The 25,643-nt window shown below is 53.6% G+C and overlaps 1 protein-coding gene and 1 long non-coding RNA gene across 4 annotated transcripts in view; one reads left to right on the top strand and one right to left on the bottom strand.

The window, feature by feature from the left end:
* Gse1 (Gse1 coiled-coil protein) overlaps positions 1-15,361 on the bottom strand; it is a 355,080-nt gene extending 339,719 nt beyond the window's left edge. Inside the window, exon 1 of the mRNA XM_087594689.1 lies at positions 13,141-15,361. Coding sequence (XP_087450815.1) covers positions 13,141-15,075 — 1,935 coding nt within the window. The 5' untranslated portion in view covers positions 15,076-15,361. The remainder of the gene's footprint in view (positions 1-13,140) is intronic.
* Positions 15,362-15,763: 402 nt separating this feature from the next.
* Positions 15,764-25,147, top strand: LOC102551361 (uncharacterized). Of its 3 annotated transcripts, none has more exons than XR_015644210.1 (4): positions 15,764-15,929; positions 24,366-24,454; positions 24,551-24,747; positions 25,005-25,147. It is a non-coding gene; the product is annotated as an uncharacterized LOC102551361 (long non-coding RNA). The 3 variants fall into 3 exon arrangements; XR_015644211.1 differs by having other exon boundaries at positions 24,284-24,454; XR_015644212.1 differs by lacking the exon at positions 24,366-24,454.
* Positions 25,148-25,643: the final 496 nt, after the last annotated feature.

Here is a 25,643-nt window from a genome sequence, read left to right as displayed (position 1 = left end):
ATGAAGAAAATCCACAGAGAGAGGCCACACACTGTGTTTCCAGGGCCTCAGGGGAAGGGAGAATGAACTAAAATAAACAGTACTGATAGTTGTGCAATTCCTGAGTGTCCAAAAATCACTGAAGTCCACCGCTTTAGAGGAGCTTTTCCATGTGAATTCCCTCCCAGAAAAGTCCCAGTAAAGAATAAATTTCTCAGACCACTAAGCTACACTCCAAACCCCAATAACTTTTTTAAAATAAAGAAACTCCCACAGAAGAAACTGGTCAGGGCTCTGGCTGGGCTCCAGGCTGATGTAGAAGGTGGGGGTAAGGCTGGGGATGGGGGGCACAGCCCTGGGTGTGGGAGTCCCACCCGCTGAGCCCTGGCCTGAGGATCCCACAGGGGCTCAGTACTTGTGTAGTGAGAATAGACGCCCCCATCACCACTTCCATGAGCCCAAAGAGACTTCAGCTGTGATGCTTGGGAGGCCCAGAGACACAGACTACGATAAAGATACTTAGTAGAAAGGCAGAGAATCCCCTCCTTGCCACATTTTAAATAGTGGATACTTTGTATACAAATCAGAAGCAAGCCTTACAAGATGTAGACAGTTCTCAAATTGCAGCCCAGCACCCAGCAAGGAGTTGGGCACCTTCATAGTCTATGCTTCTGAAGGATGTCTTTCTAAATACATTTGAGAGGAAAGGGAAGTCCAACCATGATGGCTCACACTTTTAATCCCAGCACTTGATAGGTAGAGGCAGGCAGGTGTCTGTGAGTTCGAAGTCAGCTTGGTCTACAGAGTTTCAGGCTATACAGAGAAACGCTGTCTTGAAAAACCAAAGGGGACTGGGGAGGCAGGAATGATGTGATTATTAAAAAAACAAAAAACAAAAAACAAAACTTAAGTCTAGAGCCAGCAAGATGGTTCCATGGGTAACGACACCTACTGCCAAGCTTGAAGACTTGAGTTTAATTCCCTGAACTCACTTGGTGGAAGAAGAGAATCAACTCCAGAAAACTGTCCCCTCTGACCTCCATATGCAGATGGCAGTACACATAGACATGCGTGCGCATACACACATAACTACATACATGAGTAAGTGTGTGTGTAGATGAATTCATCTATCCTGCCTGGTGGCTAGTTTAGAGCTATAAGCCAGCACTCAAGATGTGGGGTCAGGAGGATTAGGTTACCCCCCAATACAGACTGAATTTGAGTCCAGCTAGACTGAGCTATTCCAAACCTTGTCTCCAAAAAAAAATGGGGGGGGTGTACTGGAGAGATGGCTCAGTGGTTAAGAGCACTGACTGCTCTTCCAAAGGTCCTGAGTTCAATTCCCAGCAACCTCACGGTGGCTCTCAACCATCTGTAATGAGATCTGATGCCTTCTTCTGGTGTGTCTGAAGAGAACGACAGTGTATTTACACACATTTATTTAAAATAAATAAATAAATCTTTCAAAAAAGAAAAAAAATGTAGGCCTGAGGCTCAGTGGGAAAAGTGCCTCTGCACAAGTGTGAGGCCCTGAGTTTGATCCCCAGAACCCACAGGAAAGCCAGGACACGTCAGGTGAACTGGGAAGAAGAGATCCATGCACTAACTGCCTAGCCAAACTTGCATCAGCTGACCCGCTCATCCACGGTCAGTAAAATCTTGTCTTAAAAAAAAAAAGTTAGCACCTTATGTAGCAGCCTTTAATCCCAGCACTTGGGAGGCCAATTGTGAATTCAAGTTCAGCCTGGACAACCCAGTAAGTTCCAGGCCAGTCAGGAATACATGGTGAGATGTCTCAGAAGAGAAAGGAAAAGGTGGAAGGCCTCAGAGGTTAAGACCACATTTGCTTTATCTGCCCATGTGTGAATGGAGACTTACCTTCTCTCTGTACGAGTGTTGGGCAAAGGCAGTACTCACCAAGGCTGGAATGAAAGAGGAGTCATCACTACTGAACCTACAGAAGAGCTAGGCGCTCGACGGGAGGACAGACAGAGCTACATTAAACCAGACCACCGTGCAGACACACAGGGGACACATCCAAAAATCAGAAATGAACAAAGCTGACCCAAGAAGACACGCGGGAGGATCCTCCCTTCCACATGAAGACAACCGCAACTTCCCCATCCGTGATGCAGAAACTGGTGATGCCTGGCTAAAGAGAATTCATCATCGTGAGCCTGGGCCAGCAGGTTTTGGCAGTTGTGCGTTGATGAATTTCTATTTACCATGTCTTTTAAAGGCACACTTCATGCCATTTTTATAGTTTTTTTTCCCCCTACCCTCCCATTTTCTCAGAGACTTTGATCTTGCTAATTGCGGTCTTGCCAACGGCAACGCTTTTCAGGAACGCCGTTGCCTGGCTGCCAAGAAGTCGGAAGGGTGGCTGGTAACTCCACTTCAGCTGGAATTGTCACTTCTACATGGCTGGCCAAACAGGCTGACAGGCACAGGCCAAGAGCTGTGACGCCATTCCTGACGAGTGGTAAGTAACCAGCAAACATGAAAACGGTGCCTCTGGCCGAGTGCCAAGGTTAGCCCGAAGCAAGGAGAGGGAGTCAGAGGGCAGAGGTTTGTGAGGTTAGCAGGGAGGTAGAAAATAGCCAGCACCTCAAAGAACCAGGAATCACCTCATGGAGTATGTGCAAAAAGGGGTTCAGCACCCCCTTTGAGTCTTAGAGCATCTACTAATCAAAAAACAAAACAAACAACCAAAAAAACAGAATGCACTTATATGCCAGACCTTACACTGGGTTATGAGAGGCAGAAGCATTCACAAGAGCCAGACAGTGACTCCCACCTGTAATCCCACCACTGGATCTGCTGAGGCAGAAGGAGTTCCGTGAGTTCCAAGTCTAACCTGGGACACTGAGGGAAACTATCTGGAAGGCAAACAAAGAAAAGAAAAGAAAAGAAAAGAAAAGAAAAGAAAAGAGCAAAATGCCTTCGAGGAGCTGGGCACCATGCTGAGGACCAGGTCTCTATACATTCTTGATTCTTTTTTTTTAAAGAGTTATTTTTTTTTCTTTTTTTTCGGAGCTGGGGACCGAACCCAGGGCCTTGCGCTTGCTAGGCAAGCGCTCTACCACTGAGCTAAATCCCCAACCCCTTAAAGAGTTATTTTATGTTTACATATGTGTGTCTTTGTGCATGTATGTGCTGGTGGGTGGGTGGGCACTTGAACAGGCCGAAAGAGAGCATCAGAGCTCCTGGAACTGGAGTTACAGAGAGTTGTGAGCCTCCTGATGTGGTGCTGGGATCTGATCTCCATCCTCTAAAAGGAGCAGCAGGGCTGGAGAGATGGCTCAGAGATTTAAGAGCACTGACTGCTCTTCCAGAGGTTCTGAGTTCAAATCCCAGCAACCACATGGTGGGTCACGACCATCTACAATGGGATCCGATGCCCTCTTCTGGTGTGTCCGAAAAGAGTGACAGCATACTCATATAAATAGGAAACGAATAAATAAAAATCTTTAAAAAGAGAGCAGCAAATGCTCTTGAAGCACTGAGACATCTCTCCAACCCAAACCGGTTTCTTTTTATCCTCCCCCCACCTCCTGTTCCTTCTGTGTGGGAAGGTCATCGGGCAAACCCAGCTGTCATTGAACTCCTAATTCTTGACCTCAAAGTATCCTGCTTCAAGTGACACCTCCTGCTCCCCGTGTCACCTCCTGGCTCCTCTGCATCATGGCAGGGTACCGAGCCTGTGCTTCTAGGTGACAGCTTCCAACGACAATGGGGCCTGAGGACAGTGATACTGGCTAGCTTTAAGCCAACTTGACACAAGTTAGGATGACCAGAGAGAAGGGAGCCTCAATTTAGAAATTGCTTCTAAGCTGGGCATGATGGCGTGCACCTTTAGTCCCAGCCTTTGAGAGGTAGAGGCAGGTGGATCTAATTAGTGATGGATGGGGGAGCGCCCAGCCCACTGTGGGTGGAGCCATCCCTGGGCTGGTGGTCCTGGGTTCTATAAGAGAGCAAGCTGAGCAAGCCAGGGGAAGCAAGCCACTAAGCAGCACCTCTCTGTGACCTCTGCATCAGCTCCTGCCTCCAGGATCCTGCCCTGTTTGAAGGCTTCCTTCAATGATGGACTATGATGTAGAAGTGTAAGCCAGACAAATCCTTTTTCCTCCTCAAGTTGACAATGTTTTATCACAGCAATAGAAACCCTAAGACAGGGAAGGAGGCTAATAGAGCCTTGGGCTACACACACTGTCCAAAGTCCTACACAGACGGCAGGCAGGGAGGCAGGGAGGCAGGGAGGGAGAGAGGCAGGGAGGGAGAGAGGCAGGGAGGGAGAGAGGCAGGGAGGGAGAGAGGCAGGGAGGGAGAGAGGCAGGGAGGCAGGGAGGCAGGGAGGGAGGGAGGCAGGGAGGGAGGGAGGCAGGGAGGGAGGGAGGCAGGCAGGCAGGCAGGCAGGCAGGCAGGCAGGCAGGCAGGAGGGAGGGAGGCAGACAGACAGTATATTTGTATACTGACTACAACATCAGGAGCTACCCTGGGCGGCAGTTTTCATGCAAAGGCCATCATGTACCTGAGTGTTCCTCCATCCCTTAGCTGGGTACTGAAGCCCAGAGATGGGGCAAGGGAGGCTCTGGTCTCAGATGCCCTGGCTGCAGCCAACTGCCTCCAGCTCCTTGGGAATGGGGTCTTGGATCTCCTGCCCCTGCCTCGTATGACTCTGTCTTCTGTCCTGGCCTTTGCTAGAAATTGCTAGCCATGTCACCTGCTTTATGTCTCAGCTTATGGGAGGTGGGTCCTGTGATTATCTGGGTGCTGGAGTGAGAAGCCAGTAGCTAAAGAGCACAGTGGGGGATGGGGTGTCAGCCCAGAGCTGAATATAGCAACCAGCACCGCCTCAGTTTCCCTTCTGGGTCACAAACGCCCAGTGCAGATGGTTAATGATGAAGCTGGGTAGCAGGGAGCTGGGAGGTGGGAGAGACATGTGGGAATGCTCCGCCTCTCCTCATGCTGATTGTCTAGGGTTTTGGGTCCAGCCTATAGCCACCTCCTCAGGGGATAGCAGCTGCTATGGGAGCCATTTCCTCTGTTCCTACCTTTGGTCAGCCAACCCCAGCCATGCGCTCTTTCTGCCTGCAGCTGCTGATGCTGCATTCCGCTGTCCTGGTTAAGGGCCCAGTGCAGGGCAGCCTGAATCATGAGGGATCAGTCATGTCCCTTGGGGCTCAGAGTCCCAGGTACCTGCAGACCACAGAGCCAGCCTGGCAGATGGGCCACTCCCTGCCACCCAGCAAGTTGCTTCCCAGAGGTACAGACTGGCAGAGTCTGCCTCAGTGGCAGAGTGGATGCGCCCTGGTGGCACTTGGCGTTGTAAGTCCCCACAAAGTCATTCTGAAGGGGACAGTGGAAAGAAACGGACCAACTTCCTCATAAACTTGTCTAGAAGTCCCACCCAAGACACCTGTCCCTGACACTGTCCTGTCAGCTTCCCCCACGCTGGGGTCATCACCATGAATGCTTCTGTGGCTTCACTGAGGACACTCAGTGAGCATGAAGTCCCCGCCTGGGCGCCACAGCTTCTAGCTCTGGTTTATCAGACACTGTGAATACCCACCTCAGCTGATTCACACTGGGGCAGGCCTCCCAGCACCAAGACTCCATCTGTCTACCCAACGACAGTAAGTGGCCAGTGTGGCCCAGACAGCTATCCCGGATGAAGGAACTGGGAACCACTCCTCCAGAGCTCACCAACAAGAGCCACTCCTGTCCCCAACCAGGAAAAGGAAGGATGGGTTCAAGGGCTGAGTGAAGAAAGAAGAATGGAGCCAGGTGGTGGTGGCACACACCTTTAGTCCCAGCACTTGGGAGGCAGAAGCAAGTGGATCTCTGAGTTCAAGGCCAGGCTGGTCTACAGAGTGACACGGTGAGTTCCAGGACAGCCAGAGCTGCACAGAAAAACCTTGTCTCAAAAAGAAGATGCTAGAATCCCCATCATACGGGTCTGGGTCATGGGGTAGAGGCCAAGGCTCTGGAGTCGCTACCTCCACATGAGGGTACCAGAGGCAATCCCCAGAGCCCCAGTGTACAAGTAGCCACTCCATGTGACTAGAAAGACATCAGTATACTCGCAGCACCCACAGGGGTGAGGACAGTTGATTCTGTCTCCAGAGAGGCATCAAGAGACCACAGATGCCCAAGGGTACAACGTAAGACTGCCGGCCTTTGACAGACAGGTACCCTCTGGCTACATCCAGGGCTTGGACTAACACAGAAGCAGTTCCACCCTGCCACTGCCCTGGGTCTGAAGCCACATGCAGCTGCAAAGATTTGATCTGAGGGGTCTAGGCCCTGCTCTTCACAGAACCCCTAGATGTCACATGATCCGATGAGAGGGAAAACAGCATCAAACAATGACACAGAATACCTTGGAAGGGACCTGTGGCAAGGGGACTCAGTGTAGAAGCCTTTACCAATCAGATGTGACCCACAAGATACTCTGGGATGGGGAGGGGCAGGCCTCAAGCGGCCCTGGGCTGCTACTGGGTCTCTGTGGCTCTCTGGACTCGATGCTAGGATGGAAGCCAAGACCCCTGAGTCCTTTGCCCAAGTCCTGTCACGTTGGAGGCCTGAAGAGTACAGTCCCCTCCATCCCCCGCAGAGGGTAGGAAGCAAATGAACCGAGGGTCTGGCGGGTTTAGAAAGTTCACCGTCTGGGGTGAGGATACTGCCTCTCCTGCTGCTGCTCTGTCTAGACCAGCGAATTTCAACCTTTAATTCAGTCCCTCACATTGCAGTGACCCCAATCAAAAAGTTATTTCATTGCTACTTCATAACTATAATTTTGCTACTGTCATGAATAGTAATATAAACACCAGATACGCAGGATATCTGATATTTGACCCCTGGGAAAGGTTCAATCAACCTACGGGTTGAGAACCACTAGTCTAGAAGCTGGCAGACAATGGCTGCCTACAGACTCTTCAAAATCCAGGCTGAGAGGGTGGGAGCCAGGCCTCAGCTTCTACCTGTCCCCTGTAAGTGACACTTGTCCCCAGAGCACGGCAGAGACCCACTGATGACCCTAACCCTGCCCTGCCTGCTCTGTTTGTTCCTTGGTCCAAAACTGTCTTAGGTTCCTCAATCTGGACCTCCAACCCGCTAAGTGGCAAGACCTCACTGCCACAGGACATCTGCCATCTACACCATGCTGCTTGGACCATAGGACCGGTGGGCGGTGGGGAGGGGACAAGCAGAGTCACCACATTAGCACATGGCCAGATGAGTCCAGATCTGAATACAGTGGACAGCAGAGAAGATGGCAGGGAAAATCAGGGGACGCCTGACCCATGGTCTGTCCTCCAACTGCACCATTCCCAACCCATGTCTCCCAGGGCTTGATACACAGGCAGACCTCCTCCGTGCCATGCACAGAGACGAAACAGGGCTTTTGTAAGTGGCACTAGTACTAGAGTACTAGTTTCAGAAGATGAAACCTTCTTCGCTCATTGCCAGACACACCCATTTTACAGAAGGGGAAAACTGAGGCCAGGTGGACAGGTGCCCTGGGGTGAGATCCTAGGGTTCTCAGTGCTTATGTTACGTCTCTCAGGGTGGAATCTATGTGAGACTGGGGACCAAAGAGCTGAGAGGGTAGGGAAGGGACCATCAGCTGGGTCCCTGGCACAGCACTGTCACATAATTCCTCAGCTAGTATTACAGAGAAGCCACCAGCAAAGTGCACATAGGTTGTGGCCTGTGGGTCCTCACAGTACAAGCTATTCTAACCTGACTATGTTGTTCTCAAGGGACAGAACTCATGGTGTCCTGGGGCGCAGCACTGTACAGAATAGCGTGTTCGTGTGTGTGTGTGTGTGTGTGTGTGTGTGTGTGTGTATGTGTGTGTGTGTGTGTGTGTGGTGTGAAGAATAAATATTTGGGTTTTTTTTATGTCTATACATGTTTTACCTGTATGTATGTCTTTACAACATAGCATGCGTAGTACCTATGGAGACCAGAAGAGGGCATCAGATCCTCAGTTACTGTAGCGACAGACAGTTGTGCGCTGTCGGGTAGGTGCTGGGAATTGAACCCTGGTCCTGTGGAAGAGCAGCCAGTGCTCTTAATGGTTGAGCCACCTCTCCAGCCCCTGTATGGCAAATTTAGACTGGTTTATTTATTACTTTTTATGTATATGCTTGAGTAGGGGATGGGCTTCTGAATGCTATCGTATGTATGTGGGAGCCCAGAGGACAACTTTGTGGAAGTTTTTACATGCAGGCAGGTTCTGGGTTTCTGGGGTTTGAACTCAGATACTTGGGCCTAGATAGCATTTGCCCACCGAGCCATCTTGTTGGCCTTGTACAGTTAATTGCGGACCCCACCCTGAGAGGGCAAGCTCCCATTCATAGCCCCACAGCAGGGTGCCCACATGCCACAAGCCACAGCCTTAACATAGGACAGCCCTGGAGACCAGTCCTGCTGCTGGGACAGGTGGGGAAACTGAGTCACATGGCAGTGCAGAGACTCCTTCCACACTGCCCCGTGTGTGTCCTATACAGGTGGCAAAGAAATCAGAAAACCAGGGCCAAAGCCTTGTGCTTCTCCACCATCAGGCCAGAACACAGATACCAGGGGCCGAGGACCTGAACTCAGGATGTGGGGTCCTCCACAGCCATGATGATGTGACCCGAGTTACCACCTCGAGGTCTGCCAGAGGGTCTCCCTGTAGCATGAACCTTGCCAAGGCAAGGTCCCAGGAGAGCTGGCTGGGCAGACATAAGGCTTGCAGCCTTGCAAACTCGTCTGGCCATCAGCCCTACTCCCTTCCCCACCCTGGTTGCAGGGAAGGCTCCGGTTTTTAAGACCTTGTGCCTTCTCTTCCTCTTTCCCAGTAGGCTCCGATCTCTTCCAGGTTTAGCGCAAGGCATCTGGAAAATTTATTCTTCTGAGCAGAAGGCTCCCGCACCGGCAAGGAAACACAGACATCCCCTTGGGGGCAGCAGGGGAGGCGGATGAGAGAGGGTTCAGAGAGGCCCATGGCCCAGCTGCCCAGCTGCTGCCAGGAAGAAGGTGCCAGCACTGTCTGGCACCTTCCAGAAAGATCCTAAGCTGGTATCCTGAGGGCCTGAGGCAAATGGTGGTGGCCAAAGCCTCCCTGCAGAGCGGGAAGATGATGATGGCACCATGCCAAGAAGCAGGGGACAGATGTGCAGCCTCCCTGTCAGAGAGCTCTGCAGACCTGCGATGTGCCCAGATGAGAAGCACGGTGATAACTAGGCTTGGGTGCTCAGCCAGATGACGATTGGCAACAGGCTGGGGTACAGCAGGTACCCAACTGCAGGCTCCATTAGTCGGTGTTGCCCCGGGTCCCTGAGAGAGGACAGGGCGGTCTCAGGGGTGGCACCTTCCCACGGATAGGAGTGGAAGATGGGAGGTAGCCAAAGGCAACATCTGGCCATGTGGGGTGGGGAGAGGCAGAGGTACTCCTTTATTGGCCAGGGAGAAAAAAGAGGGGGGTAACAGAGATAGCAGGATCTCCAACAGGGTTTCCTAGGTCTCTGTCCTTGAGAAATTCAAGTGACTGGATGGGGTTGAAGAGCCATTGACCCTCCAGGAATGGCCAACCTTCAGAGCTAGAGGACAGAGGGGACAGAGGGCAGGGCAGGTTAGAACATGGGACAGATTCCAGAGCAGAGTTCAGGCCCCATGCTTACTTACCCTGCAGGAACCTGCTGAGTGACCATGGCTGAGTTACTTAACCTCTCTGGGCTCCCTTCTCACCTAGGACAGTATGAGGTGGGGGTGGGGTTGGGGGGTAGATCCTCCACAGGAGTATTTAAAAGTTGGGGATTTAGCTCAGTGGTAGAGAGCTTGCCTAGCAAACGAAAGGCCCTGGGTTCAGTCCCCAGCTCCGGAAAAAAAAAACCAAAAAAAAAAAAAAAAAAGAGAGAGAGATACGGTAACCATGGACACAGGGATCACGGCTCCTCATGAGACTGTACCCAGACTCATAACCCGGCCACCCTCCCACCACCTCTGACAGGACTGACTGGGAGCAGAGGCAGCGTTCACAGCAACAGACAGCGAGAAGGCATGCTGGGAACGGGTAGCCGAGGTCCCCCACTCAGCCATCGAAAAGCAGCACCGTCTGTCACTCAGCTGTGGAAATCAAGGCTTGGGGAGGTCAAGGGTCAGACCCAAGGTCACACAGCCTGCTCCGCCAAGATTCAGGCCAGGTCTGTCTTAAGGCAAACCTGGGGTTCCACAGTTCCCATAGGATGGGAGTGAGGATGTTGGGTCCAGGAAGAGCGGGAGCTGCAGCCCTCCCTGGCCCAACCTGGCCACTGCCTAAGCCGTGCTACAACCGGGGTGGCATGGCCTGCAGGACACAAGTGAGGGTCCCTCTGCCAGCATCCAGCTGGAGGATATTGGGTACCATCTCCCTTCCTTCCCATCCTGTCTTCTTAGACACATTCTTTTCCATATTGATTCATTCCAGGGAGCACCTACCACGGTTCCAAAATTCCAGGAGTTTCTGGACTATGACCTGTCCCCACCAAGTGTCTCCCCTTGGCCCTTGCAAGGCCCTTCTGCTTCCCAGCTAAGCCCTCAGACAGCCAGCACACAGGAAGAAAGGGAAACTCAGGGGCTAAGGGGAGGGGGCGGGGTGGGGAGCCAGCCTGGGGACAAGGCAGAGGCTGTGCCTATGTCTCCACTCCTGACAACCCAGGAGCCTGGCCCTCTGCACAGCTCCCACTTGTCTCTGCACTGCACCCAGCCTGGCTGCTGGCCTCACGGCTCTCAGCGCTGCGGGAAACGGCCTTTTGGACCTTCTGTGCCTGTCCCTCCCCAGGGATGCCGCAGGCTGTGCCTGCCACCGGATCCCAGCATCTGGAACAGTGCCTGCCTCAAAGCAGGCTCTCTATAAATATTTGTGGGATAAATGGGAAGAACAGGAGCGCAGAGGAAGGGCAGAGGGCAGAGGGCTCCGTTCCGGCATCCTTGGACCCTGGGAGCTCAGTGACCCCTCCTTCCCGACATGGCTGTAGTGGAGTCTGAGACATGCCTGCCACCACCCGACTGCAGCACAGGCCTGGCCTGGTCTTATCACCTCAGAGGGCTGTAGACGTATCCCTTTCCCTTCCCATGCCTTCATTCAAGCTGCCCTTCAGTACAGAAACCAAGATCTTCCTCTCTGCAATGGCTATCAATCTGGTACTTTCGGTCTGCTCATCCCAGGGCTGCAGGGTTCTTCCGGTCTCTGCACTTTCCTTGTTATTTTACCCGGTTCGGATGAGACTCAGGCAAATGGCTGGAGCTGAGCCCCAAGGGCTCGAGGAGGCCCTGAACTCCAGACAGGAACCCTCAGCCACCTGCTGGCTGTGAGGAAGTCAGAAGCCTAGGGGTTTACCTGGGTCTCAATGTGGGAGTAAGAAGGTCCACAGGACAAGGTGAGGGCCAAGGACAGGGCAGAAGATGGTTGAATGCTCAGCTAAGCCCCGTGGGTGGACACAGGAGTAGGGGGAGGGCCGGCAGACAGTGCTGGCCTGGGACCCAAGCTTCTTTTCATTACCGAGGTCAAATTGGCACAAGGTAGGCTCTCTGTAGAGAAAACTCCACGCCCCCAGGGAGCATCAACCACCCACACAGCGCTGTAGCAAACCTCCAGCATGCATCTGGCCTGGGGCTGTAGCCTTAACCGCTGAAAACTGCCCTGTGCCTGCTGCCCAGACGAGGGACATCAGGAGCGGCTTCAACACAGGGAGCTTGGCTGGGGACATTCAAATGTCCCCTGATTCATTTAATTATCAGAATGTCCCTACAAACCATGTGGCCTGTATTCCTACTTCTCAGCCAAGAGAACTGAGCCCAGCCAGGATAAGAACTTGTTGGCAGACAGCTCGGCTGCTAAGACAGCGGCAGGCAGGGACCAGGCCTGTCTTGCCCCAGAGCCAAGCTCTTCTCTCGCACTTCAGGCCTTGTGAAGCTGTCCCTTCCAAGACCCAGCAACAGCTTCATTGGCTGCCACACACCTGTGGCTGAGGAACGGCTTGGTGTCCCACGCCAGAAGCAGGTGATTCTTTGCTTAGTGAAAAAAAACTAGATGGATGCTGTCAAAGCTTTAAAGATACCTCCAGTCCAAACTGGGGAGGAAGGATAAGGGCAGTGTGTGAGGCAGGGGGATTGTAAGCCAGGAAAAGAGCACCCAGGCATCACATCAGAGGCTGCTTTATAAGTTAGCTTTCGTGTGCCCAGACATCACCTACATGTGTGTGTGCGCGCGCGCGCACACACACACACACACACACACACACACACACACACACACACACAGGTTGCAGGACCTAGACACTTGAAACACAAACAACCATTCCTGAGCCGGTCCCACCTATCCACCTTTGTGTCTGTCTGCAAGGCCCTGGCCTGTCACTACCACATAGGCCTCTCTGTCCAGAACAGGATAGGACAGTCTGGGAGGAATTAGGATCCCAGCCCAAGGGCAGAACAGTGAGTGCCACCAGATACCTCCCTGCCACCCCCTTCCCCAGGGCCACCTGGCCAGCTCCTACAAAGCTGGGTTCCAATGTCCCAGGGTCCAGACTGTCCCAGGGAGACAGCTGCATCCTGAGAACAGGCCCCAGGCCTCTGCCCAGCTCCACGCAGCTGACTCCCAAAGAAGAGACTCTATCCACTGCAAAGGTTGTCTAGGCCACTGTCCCAAGTCCCATGCGCCTGTGTCCCACGCCTACATGTCTGAAATCTGTTGCCATCTGCTTCATAAAACCATCAGGAAGACTCAGACGAAAGGCACTTGGGTGAGAATCTTGGGAAGGAGAAGGCAGCCAGGAGCTAGCGAGAGGAACTCTCGACCGGGACCTCCGGGTGACCTGCGTGGCAGCACTAATTACCAATGTTATCAGGCGGACGACAGCCTTGCCCTGAACTTCCTCCATTTGATAGATGGGCAGCAAACACGCCCAGCTCCAGCCCTGTGCCTGCTGATTCCAACAGCAGCTATTCAACCACTCCTGCCCCCAGATCCTCTAACCTCCTGCCCCATGCCTCCAAGGTCAGTCAAACTAGCAAACCAAAGAGAACGCCTCCTGCTGGGGACACGCCACGCTGAACCAATGATATCACCAAGGAACAGACGACTTCTCTCTTTTGCCAGCACAGATGCTCCAGATGAAAGCCACTGCTTACCTTTGTTACTCCTGCTGCTGGGGAGCTCCAGCCCATGGGTCCAGGGCTCGTAAGCCCTTGGCCTGCACAAACTAGGGTCCCGCATTCCACGCAGGCACCAATGATCAGCTGCCGGCCATCATCCACCAACAGGCTGTGGCTGGCTCTCAGGGTATACAGGAACAAGGGTAGCCTGGCCACTCTCACGGACTTCAGCCCCAAACACCGTTTCTTCTCTTGCTGACAGAAGAAGCACACGAACGTGTCCACTTGGTACTGCCTTGACCAGGCGCTGACAGCCTGGTGAGCGGATCTGGCTTCGTGCTGTAGCCACTGACCCAGCAGGTCATGATAGCAGAGCACACAGGTTGCCACCAGGCCTGTGGAGTCTGCAGGCCTGGCCCGTGGGGCGGGTGGATAGACGGTGAGGAAAGGAAAGAAGGGTTCCTTCTCGCCCAGGTGGCTGGCGGGGTTCATGCTGAGCTGGAACTCCTTGCCGGGCCCCAGCTCAGCCCCGCAGATGTAGCAGACGGCAGGCGGACCTCCCTGCGCAGAAGTGGGCAGTTCGCTCAGGGTAGGGTCCGAGGCGGAGAAGGCTTGGTGGTACCTGCCCAAGAAGCCTTGCACCGAGCTAATGAGCTCACGGTTGTGCGATGCTCGGTACAGGGCCCAGACGTCCTCCAGGACGCTGAAGCACTTGGGGCAGCTGCGAACCTCGCAGCGCTTATTGGGGGGCCGAGCATTAGGTGGGCAGGGCAGGAGGCTAAGGAAGGGGAAGTGCATGGAGCCCCCAGAGTTGCCGTTGACAAGGCGGGAGGGCACAGCCCGGGCATCCCGCGTACAGTCCTCCCCGCAGAGGTAGCAGGCTTCCCTCAGTAGCCCCGCGGTGGGGGCGGGCCCCTCTTCTCTAGGGAGTCTCCGGGCCTTGGAGGCCATGCCGGGGGCGTGGCTGTTCAGGGGCACCACGTAGAGCCGCTGCAGGACAGGCACGTTGGCCAGCTCGAAGCTCTGCCACTGGTGCGTGAGGGACGAGAAGCAGCAGGGACACACGAGGGTGCTGCCCGCCTCGGTGATGGGCTGGGCACCGGGCGGGGGGCTGTGCAGCCACAAGAAGGGGAAGAAGGGCGCCTGGGAGGGAGTCTCCTGCTTCTGCACGTGGATCTGCTGCTGCGAGGCCGGTGACAGCGCTGAGCCACAGACGTAGCAACAGCGGGCCTGGCTGTCCGCAGGCGTCCGGGGAGGCCGCTCCAGACCTTCGTCCCCGAGGCTCCCCGCGACGTCGCTGCCCTCAGGGGTGTTGCTGCGCTCTGGGAGCGCCGCGGGACGGCTGGAGGCGGCGCCGTCCGTGCCGTCGGATGCAGCGGGGCTGGGCCAGGGCTCCTGGATGCCCCTTAGCACGCTGGCCCGCGGTTCGGGAGCCCAGTGCGCCCCTGACCCCGTGCGCCGGCGCCGGGCTCCAGACTTGGTGGAATCGTGCGCATCCTCGGGTTCCGGCTCGGGCTCGGGCTCCGGCTCGGGCTCTGGCTCGGGCAGCGCGTCGGCGTCCGACAGCTCCGACAGCTCCGAGTCGCGCGCGTCCTCGGTGTTCCACTCGCGGGCCCCGCGCCGGCCGCCCGCGCTCGCGTCGCACTGGTGCGGCCTCTTGAGCCAGTACACGCGCTTGTCCACGGGCGTGCGCGCGCGCTCGAAGGCGGCCCACTGCTCGGCCAGGAAGCAGCGGCACACGGCGCACACCAGCACGCAGCCATCGGTCGCGCTCAGCCCGCGCGCGCCGGGCGCCGGCTCCTGCTGCTGCAGGAACGGGAAGAAGGGCTGCGCGGGGCCCGCCGGCCTCACCGGCAGCTTCAGCTCCTTGCCGCGAGCGATGCCGCCGCCGCAGATGAAGCACGACAGGGCCGCGCCCGCCGCTGCCATGAGCCGCTGCTTACGGGAGAGCGGCGCCGCCCGGCCGCTCATGGCCCGGCCGCCGCGCCCGCCTCCGCGCGCCCCGCGGCTGCCGCTGCTCCGGCCGCGCGCCCCGAGGCCCCGCGCCCAACTCGCAAAGTTTGGCGCGCGGTGGCGCGCACGCGGCCCGGGGCGCACCGAGGGTCTCCCCGGCGGTGCCTGGGGTTGCCGAGTCCCTGGCGGGTGGCGGCGCGGGCCCAGGCGGCGCCGGAGAGCGCGCCCGGAACGCGGCGGTGGCGGCAGTGGCGGCGGTGGCGACGGGCCCCGGGCGGCTGCGGCGGCCGCATGTGCGAGCTCCGGCGCCGGCCCGAGCGTCGGGTCATTTAATTGGGGAGGAGGGAGGCGGGGCGGCGCGGGGCGGAGGGCGCGGGAGGGAGGCGGAGGCGGGGAAGTCCTCCCTCGCACCGCCCTGCTGCCCGCCTCTTCCCCGGCTCCTCCTCCCCTGACTCCGACTCCTCCTTCTCCTAATCCTCCTCTCCCTCCTCTCCTCCCCTACCTCCTCCTCCTCCTTCTAATCCTCCTCCTCTTCTTACCTTCCCTCCGCCCCTCCTCCCCTGACTCATCCTCTCCTCCCGATCCTTCCTCCTCCTCCCCTGACCTCTTGTCTCCCCCAACTCCCCCCTCCACCCCTCCTCCTCCCTCCTTACCCTTTCCCACCCCCTGTGTCCCAAACTATGGCACAATAGGCCTCAGCTCCTCTGTCTCTTCTGTGTCCAGCAGGAGCCCGCGGTGATTCATTGCGCCAATTAGGGACTCTGCAGCCCGTAGCTCGGGCTGTGTGAAGGGTCTCCTTTGGGACCCACGAAACCCATCAGCCGCTGCCGCTGATCTTTAAGGAAAGGTCAAGCAGGACGCGCTAGTGCCAGGTGAGGACGATGGGTGCCCAGGGAGGCTTGGGAAGGATACCCCCCCCCCAAGATCTGGGGAGATCCTAGCCCTTCAGCAGCCCGGGGTTGGAGTCACCTTTCTAAGCCCAGTGCCCTAGTTTTGAAGACAGAGGGAAAAGGAGTTGTCTCCTGCATCACCCTGGAGACAGTCCTCCCAGCCTATCTCTCCCCTCCCTCTGACTAGACAGGGCCCACCAGATCACCCTAGGGGTAGAAGTAAGAAGGGTACTGTGTGTCCTGGGACTAAGAACTCAACCTCTCTGTGCCCTTTTCCTTCTTGTTAAAGTGTTCCTGCGGGAGACCAGATATCCAGGACTTAACGAATTGTATGCAGATACATTTGTAGTTATTTAACACAGAGACAAACCTTCTGCACCCCAAGTTCAGAGCGGTTACATGCTTCCTAGTTACTTCCCCCAAGGAGCAACGTGGGATGTCCCTCATTTTATGACTCAAAAGAAGAGGCCAGGCAGGATTCAGACCCAGGCAGCAGGGTTCTGCTAGGAGTATGTGGCCTCCCCCAGGCAGACATCTGGCCCCTGTCACCCAGAAGCTGCTAGAGACAGTCCTTGGCGCCTCCCAGGTACACAGTCACACACATGTGTACACACACACACACACACACACACACACACACACACACACACACAGATGGTGCCCCTTGGCTCAGGCTGGGCTGCCGAGCAATTCTAAACCTCTCTCAAGTCTCCCATCTGTAAAAGGACCCTCGGAGCTTCAGAACTGTGACCATCTACTTTCCAGTAGCTTCCAGCTGTCTACCCTGCCAGCCGGAGGTGGTGCCTGAACCCCAAAGGCAGGAGCCCCCCTCCCCCACTTGGTGAGCTGACATGTAGGTTCTTTTTTTTTTTTTTTTGGTTTGGGGACCGAACCCGGGGCCTTGCGCTTCCTAGGCAAGCGGTGAGCTGACATGTAAACAAAGCTCCTTTCCCCTTCAAATGAGCAGAAGAAAGGACCCCATGGGAGTCCCTGACATTCCAGGGCTCCAGAATCAACCGGGGTGGGGTGTCAACATGACAGAGGATGGGACACTGTCCCTTCCCGGCCCAGAAAAATGCTGGCTCAGCAACCTGTCTCACAGAACGGGGCGGGAGGCATCCCCTGGCTGCCAGCCGAGTTCATACCTTGTTAGAGGAGAGGCTGACAAAAGGGGCTCCCTCATAAAAAGAACCTTGTCTGTTCTTACCCAGGAAGGGCCTGGGTATGTCACCCCTTAGGAAGAAGCCTGAGGAAGCTGTGCCTTTTTAAGCTTGCCCAGGTCAAGGCCCCTGAGCCTGGCCCAGCTGCCCATCATCAGAGCCCTCAAGGCTCATCTTTAGCATCTTAGCTGGGGCTGCTGTTTTCCCTCCACATCTGTTCATCATCCATTTTCTTTCTTATTTCCTTTGCCATCTTCTGCCTCCTGCATGCACCCTTTCATCTCTTGAGAGCCAAGATCCATCCATCCTAAACACAGCATAGCTAAGACTGGCTTCATACCTAAGTCCAAAGCCCTAAACCCCATTCTGCCAGCCGTGTGTACCTCAGGCAGAGGCAGACCTCTTTTTTTTTTTTTTCTTTTTTTCAGAGCTGGGGACCGAACCCAGGGCCTTGCGCTTGCTAGGCAAGCACTCTACCACTGAGCTAAATCCCCAACCCCAGAGGCAGACCTCTTAACTCTACAAACCTCAGTCTCCTGTTCTGTGCAATGGGCACAAGCTTCCTCCATGGTGGTTCAAGTGAGAGCAAGAGAGATGCCTGGCACAGAGGGCTGACATGATGGGAGACTATGTGTTCATTTTAGCATGTGCGTGTGTGTTAATACATACATGTGCTGTGTCCATACACATATATGTGTATTCGTGTTTTCGTGAACAAGTACAGGCATACATGCCTGTTTTACATATGTTTGTTTGTACTCGTGCAGGGTCCTATACACGTGCATATGTATTCACATACACAAGTCCAGACATACATGTATGGACTGTGCATGCATGTGTTTATGTGTGTTGATGCCTGGTGTTATACAGACGTGTATTTGTATTTACATGCAAGCATGTGTATACTGTGCAGGCCCGTGAGTGTACGTGCATGGGTACGCATATTTATGTGTGTGCTTCTGTGTGTGAAGGGGGTGGGGAAGTGGGTTCTGTTTCTCTCAGTGGCTGAATGACTCAGGAAATCCCCTGGCACAGATCAGAGGAGGAAGAAGACAGGTGATGCTGCTGAGTCATATGGGGGTGGGTGACATGGTGGCAGAGCCACAGCACAGCCAGACACACCAGACTGACATCACAGCAACACTGACTAGCTAGCTATTCGACTTGAGGGGCGGGGGAGGACGGGAGGGGGGGTACTCCTGAGCTCTTTCAGCCTCTGTCTCAGGAAAGCAGAGCTAACAAAAGGACACATTCTTTAGGGCTGAGAGAAGCAGAACCTAGGCTATTCTGACAGGGTAGGCTCTCCAGAGACCGAGGCAAGAAGAGCTCAAGTTCAAGGCTAGCCTGGGCAGTGAGACCCTGTCTAAAAGGAAAAGAGCTCAGGGACCCAGACCAAAAAAATAAATAAATAAATAAAAAATTAAAAAAAAAATCCCTACAGGCTGGGTAAGTGCTGAATGCAGTTCTGGTCCTTCAGAGAGCTAACGCCTGCTCCCTACAAAGCACGTGGGCTGTGGCATTGTGCCCCTGCTTCCATGAGGGGACTGAGGTTCAGAATGAGGAGAAACCAGCCCATAGGAGCAGGTTGAGTGAGGGAACCCACCCCCAGGCTCCTTAGTAAGCTCAGGGGAGGTTCATGCTAAGTCCAGCGGGAAGCAGAGACTGCCTGAGTCTCATCTGTCATTGTGCGTTCCCGACTAAGGACCTTAGGAAACTGAAACTCTCACAGCCTCTGGTCTGGACACAGGGCCAACTGTGTGGTACCAGATGTCCAACACACCAAGGCTCCTTAGTTTCTACTTCATGTTCCCAAGTTGTTCCAGCACCAAGCACGGCTGTTCAGACGTACAAAGCTCCAACTGGACAGAGCCATCCACCTGTGCCTGTCAAGAGTCATAGCATTGGGGTTGGGGATTTAGCTCAGTGGTAGAGCACTTGCCTAGGAAGCGCAAGGCCCTGGGTTCGGTCCCCAGCTCTGAAAAAAAGAACCAAAAAAAAAAAAAAAAAAAGAGTCATAGCATCTGGACTCAGGGTACCCAGCAGAGCCATCCCCTGACTGCAGCTGTGGAAGGGTCATGTTCCTTCCGTGCCTGTCGCTCTCCAAAGCCTGGATAACCTTGCGTCTCCCAGCACCCCTGGCTCAGAGCAGAGAAAGCACAGCCTACAGGTTCTGTAGAGACATACCGCAGAGGTACAGAGAATCTAGACATAGCCCACATTTGCAGCTGCCTGTGGGAGCCTCTCCCAACCTCCCACTAGCTGTCTCCAGGTCCCAGCACCACACAGAACTGTGTCTGTTTCCGGCTGCTTCTCCCAAGGGGCTGAGCCCCAGCTGACCTGCCTTGCACTGTCCTAGTTTTACAGGGCCCAATCAATGTTGGGACCAGGGACGCAGGACTCCAAACCTCATGGTGCCTTCTGTTCTAGAATCATCAGGCCATCTGGCAGGATGGCACTTCCTGTGATCCTAGCATCCTGGAGATGGAGAGTTCAAGACCAGCCTGGGCTGCAGAATGAATGAATGAATGAATGAATGAATGAATGAATGAATGAATAAATAAATAAATAAATACCCAGCATGGCCAGGTGAGAGCAAAAGACAAGTATGGAATTTTCAAAGAATAAAGATATTCAAAACAAAACAGTCCACAGGCACCACCCTCCCCCTCTGCATCTCTGGCTGTTCTATCCTTCATTCTTCCCTAGAGCCTGCAGTCAAACTGAAACTCCTCCAAGGGCCCCAGCTACCCGCCCTCCAGTTTTGACATCTTCCTCCCTGGGCCTTTTGCACCTCCTTCCTGCGTGTGCACCCCTGCAGCATCCATCCCAGAACCCAGTTACCTTCTGTCCATCTGCAGCTACAGAAGCAACCAGCCCCCCCCACTCCCACCCGGTGTCTGCCCTCCAGCTAGCTGGGGGCTCAAAGGGAAGACAATCTTTGGCTGCCCTTCTTTTTCTCCAACTTCCCTCTCCCCTCTGCTCCCTTCTTCCTCCCCCTACTCTTCTCCCCCTCCTTTTGTCCTTTTTCCTTCCATCTGAATAGAACAAGCACTTTACAAATTTCCACTAAAAGAGCTTCAAACACAGGAGGACACTGGCAAAAAAAAATATGCATCCTCCTCAGAGGGAAACAATGTTACTATGAACAATTAAAAGCGAAACAAACAAACCAACAGGAGCCAATCCCTGGGTGGCTGGCCTGGGGCTTCTGAGCCAGTCACACCCATTAGCATTTGACAGCTATGCTCCCAGGCTGTGGAAGTGTTGCCTTAGAACTGTCCCCAGAAGGAGGGACTTGTTCAGAGACTGGTACAAGGATGAGGCTGGCGAAAACTTTGATGCATTTTAAAGATTATATATATATGTGTGTGTATATACATATGTATATATGCATGTACATATGTGTATATAAGTATATATGTGTATACATATTATAAACATATAATCATATATTATCTGTGTACATACATATGTGTGTACATGTATGTGTATATGTGTATATATAATATACATGTATAATGTATATACATGTGTATCATGTATATGTGTGTACATATACATGTATAGATATTATATAGGCATATATAATCATATGTGTGTATATGTGTACATATATGTATACATATTATATACATGCATATGTATATATACATATGTATATTGTGTATGTGTATACATATACATGTATACATATTATACATACATATATAGTCATATATATGTTCATACACACATATATACACAATGTGTAGGTATGTGCGCAGGGTAAGAGAGAACATTCTAATTTGTCTTCTATTGCTGTGATACATAACCCTGACCAAAGCGACTGTGGAGGAAAAGTTTATTTAGTTTACCGGGTCCTGATGGCAGTCCGTCATTGAGGGAAGTCAGGGCTGGAACTCAAGCAGGAGCAGGGGAGGAGCCATGGAGGTCCGATGCCTCCCGCATTGGTCTGGACCCCTTTACATCAATAAACCATCGAGAAAATGCCCCCCACAGACTTGTACACAGGCCAATCTGATGGAGGCCGTTCCTCAGCTGAGGTTCTCTCTGCCACAAAACAATGGTTTGTGTCGAGTTGGCAAAACTAAGCCAGCACAGAGAATACAGGTATCTGACACACCATGGTCATGGAGGTCAGAGACAATCTGTGGGACTCGTCTTCTCTCTCCTCCATGAGGAAGCTCCAGGGCTTAAACTCACCATTCTGTGCTTGGAATGATTCTTCTAACCTGCTAAACAGGCAGCTTCCACAAATGCAGTCTCAGTCAGCAACCACTGTTCTTTGAGACATACAACCTCAGAGCAAGGAGGTGGCAGGTGACAGCTCACTGTCCCTCTCTGGGACAGAGACAGGATAGGCAGGAGCATTCTGTAAGTTGCAAAGCCCCTTCTGTGAAAATTCCTGCTTGTGCTCACAGCGTAGGGTTGGGGCGTGGGATGCAGGAGACAACAACAGTCCATGACCCATCCTGGCTCTCCTGCCCGGGAACTCGAGGATGCTACAGTTAACTTCAGAGCCTTGTGAAAACCCTCTGATAAGAGAGCACAGAGCTGACCTGTGTGGGGCTAACAGGACGGAGTCTCCACATAAATCTTGTGTGTGCTCGAAAACTCCCTCACCACTGGCATCTCCAAGGTTCTGGTTTGTAGCAGAAAACCCTTGATGTGGTTGGTTCCCAAGTGTCCAAGCCCCAGGGGTTCTGGAAAAGGCAGAGCATGAGGGGTCGGGGGAGGGGAGCAAAGTTAGAAGAGGAGTGTGACCTCCAACCTCCGAACATACCTGGCCCGCAGTCAGTGGATGTATAGTATGAGCTTTAATCCTCCAGGTGACAAAGACAGTAATAATTACCAAGTGTACACTAAGTGCTGGATGCTTAGGTGCTGGGAGCTATGTGCACTTTAAAGACGTGAGCCCTACTGCTAGTTTTACAGATGGGGCTCTGAGGCTCTGAACAGTGGTCCCATGTCCCCAAGGTCACAAAGCTGGGAGCTGTCAGGGTCGATTTTGAACCCAGAATAGCTGGTCTGAGTGCATTGCTCTAACAACCCCACCCCACATCCCCTGCCCATATGTACAACTCCTGGCCTGAAGGCCTGCCGGTCTGAATCGTTCCCCGGAAAAGCATTCCTGTCTCTCTTGGTGTCCTGCCCCGGAAGCTGGTGGTCCTGCTCATTATCCCACCACTGGTGGCTATGCCTTCAACTAGGTCTCCAAACCTTCAGACCCAGAGTTTCTCAGTGGCCTTTCCCAGGCTCTGTCCACAGCCTTGGAGTCCCTTTGAGTAGTCATAACCTGCCCCGGTCCCAGCCCCAGCTATCTTCCTGGCATTCCCTCTAGAGTGGCAAGGCTATCCTGGACTTGTTCACAGTGGGCTTAAACCACGTCTCACACTAAACTGGAGAATGGCATCTCGTCTTCTCCTGAGAGGATGTCCCACTGTCACCCCAGCTGTCCTCACTCTCTCAGACTGCTGGAGTGAGCTGCCACGCCTAGCTAGGTTTTGTGCTTTTGAAAACCTCTTCCTAAAGCACCAAGAAAAGCGTGTGACCACGTGGGTACACCTCCCTTCATTTTCACAGACCAAATTAGGGTTTGACCAGCTTGCTCTGCCTCCTGGGACACCTCACCTTCCCCACCCCCTCAGCAGGCATCCCATATCCAATTCAAACCCATCTACAGAGATGACATTCCCAGACTACACAGTCCACCGTGCAGGTGACAGTTCTGTGGCTGAGTGGTCACCAAGCCACACAGCTAGCTCCATTGTCAACTTTGAACATCCATCACCCCCCAGAAGAAACCTACCCAAAGCACCATCACCGGTCATCCCTCCAGCTGCCCTTCCCCGACCTCTCTGAGTACCATTCACCACTCTGTTCTGGGCTATCACACACAAGAGATGCCTACAGAGTCCTGCCTGGCTCAGAACTCACTATGGAGACCAGACGGGCCTCAAACTTACACAGAGCCACATGGCTCTTCCTCCTGAGTGCTGGGACTAAAGGAGTCTGCCATCCGTGGCTTTTTTTTTTTAAAGCAAACAAAACAACAACAACAACAAAAATAAACCAAGACAGTCTCAGGTAACCCAGGTTGGCCTCAAGAGTCGCATATATAGAGGATGACCTTGGTCCCCTGCCTCCACCTTCTGGGTGCTGGGATGACATGAGACACCTATACTTTGTCTGCTTGCCATAATTTCAAGGCTGGGCCTTGGGTCACAAAATGAACACATGGTCTGCAGGGAAGACCATGTCCTGTGCTCGCTCTGGGTCTTTCTTTCTTTCTTTCTTTCTTTCTTTCTTTCTTTCTTTCTTTCTTTTTTTAGATTTACGTATTTACTTTATTTATATGCATATCCTGCTGCTCTCTTCAGAAACACCAGAAGAGGGCATCAGATCCCATTACAGATGGTTGCGAGCCACCATGTGGTTGCTGGGAATTGATCTCAGGACCTCTGGAAGAGCAGTCGGGTGCTCTTAACCGCTGAGCCATCTCTCCAGCCCCACTCTGGGTCTTTCTTATGGCTCCATGTTATGCCTGACTTTTCCCACGTGCAGTTTTCCATGTGTACGCGTTCATGTGTATCACTAGGGATGCAACCCAGTGCTCTGTGTGTGTGGAATAGAGTGCCCTACCAGTGAGCCACACTCCAGCTCTGCCTGTCCCTGCTGCTGCCAAAGCAGTACCGTAACTTCTGTATTGCTGTGCGGGCCACAGAGGGATAGCTGTGAAGGTTGATCTTGACTGGATCTGGAATCAACTGAGAGACATGCCCCTGGGCAGCTCTGTTAAGGCATTCCCAGCAAGGGTGAACTTCTGGATAAAACTGAGAAGTGGCAGCTCCTTCCTGTAACAGCACAGAGGCCTTAAGAAAAGGCACCGGGCACCATTGCTGGCTTGCAATGTTACTGGCTTGCAACAGGGTTGGTTTACAATGTTGCTGCTTGCAATGCTGTTGGCTTGCAATGTTGCTGCTTGCAATGTTACTGGCTTGCAACGCAGTTGACTTACAAGGTTGCTGCTTGCAATGTTGTTGGCTTACAATGTTGCTGCTTGCAATGCTGTTGGCTTGCAATGTTGCTGCTTGCAATGCCCCTGCTTGCAATGCCCCTGCTTGCAATGTTGCTGCTTGCAATGCTGTTGGCTTGCCTGCCCCTGTTCCTTGCTAGGCTGTGCCTCTGACCCCATTGCTGCTGTCACCGCCATCACACTGTCACCATCCTTCCCTGACATCAACTCCGACTTCATCAGCCTCCAGCATGGACTGAAGATCAGGGACATCCCATAATCCTCCAGGCCTTCGGCTCCCATACCTCTTGGCTTCTCAGCCTCTCCAGCAGGTAGCCATCACAAACCACCTCCCTCCCCCCGTGCCCCAGTCCTTCCTGTGAATCTCCTTTTATAATGAGCACCACATCGGTTCTTTTCCATCATAGAACCTCCAGCACAGTGGCTGGCTGAACTTGACCCTTGGCAGGTTGAGGAGTTTCCATCTGAGGCAAAAGCTGCTGGTGTTTTCCTGCATATCCAGTCCACGTCTTCTGTTGACAGCGAGGCTTGTGGAATGGACAGCCGTGAATGGAAGGGACTCTAAGCCCAGGGAGGTGTGCACACTTCCTGCACACTAGACAAGGTGCCTCAAATCCTACCTGTGGTCATTATCAGTCCTGCGGTTCACCAACTCCCCACTCAGCCCTTCCTGATGCCTCCCTCAATGTCTGACAGCCAGGCTGGCCCTGCAGGCCACCTTGCTGCAAGGCAGGCACGCCTAGCCCACCTGAGCAGCCTGATGCTGCCCATGTGGGTTCAGAGGTCGAGACTTGGTATTTGTTGGGCTGTGCAAGCACAAGTGTGTCCCCACATGTCTCTGAACATGTGTTCCTTTCACAGGTCAGCAATACTCAGAAACGGTTCCCGCTGAAGGAGAAACACATTTAAAAGTGCAGCCCGCCTACACCCCAGCCCAGTGGTTCTCAGCCTTTCTTATGCTGCGACCCTCTAATATAAGTTCCTCATGTTGTGGTGACCCCCAACCATGCAATTGTTTTGTTTTGCTTTACAACTGTTAATTCTGCAATTACTTATGAACTGTATTGAAAATATCTGATTTACAGGATATACGAGATAAGAAACCCCCAAGGGATCTCAATGCACAGGTTGAGAACCATTGTTCTAGCGCCGTTTAGCTCCTTCCTGCCTTCTGCAGGGTCCCACAGGCAGGAACGGGGAGCTTACAGTCCTTGCTCCCACCTGCTCTTCAGGCTGGGTTAGCGACTCCCCCCAACCCCCAGGTCCAGGATCACAGAGTTAGCAGGGTGGTTCTTTGACTAAGGTCCCTTTGTCATCGTGACCTGGTGCCTCCGCTGTCCCTCGGCTCTGTGTGAGTCACCCTATTCCTCTCTATATCCGAACGCATGGGTATGATTTCTGGTTACAGGGAGGGAGGTTGACACAGAGAGGGCAAACATCTTGCCCAAGATCACAGGGCTTGTTACTGATGGCCAAGCTTGAGTGAACAACAGCAACAGA

This window comes from Rattus norvegicus, chromosome 19 (genome assembly GCF_021556685.1).
Source record: "Rattus norvegicus strain SHRSP/BbbUtx chromosome 19, alternate assembly SHRSP_T2T, whole genome shotgun sequence".
Lineage (NCBI taxonomy): Eukaryota > Metazoa > Chordata > Mammalia > Rodentia > Muridae > Rattus > Rattus norvegicus.
This window is presented reverse-complemented; position numbering and strand designations above follow the sequence as displayed.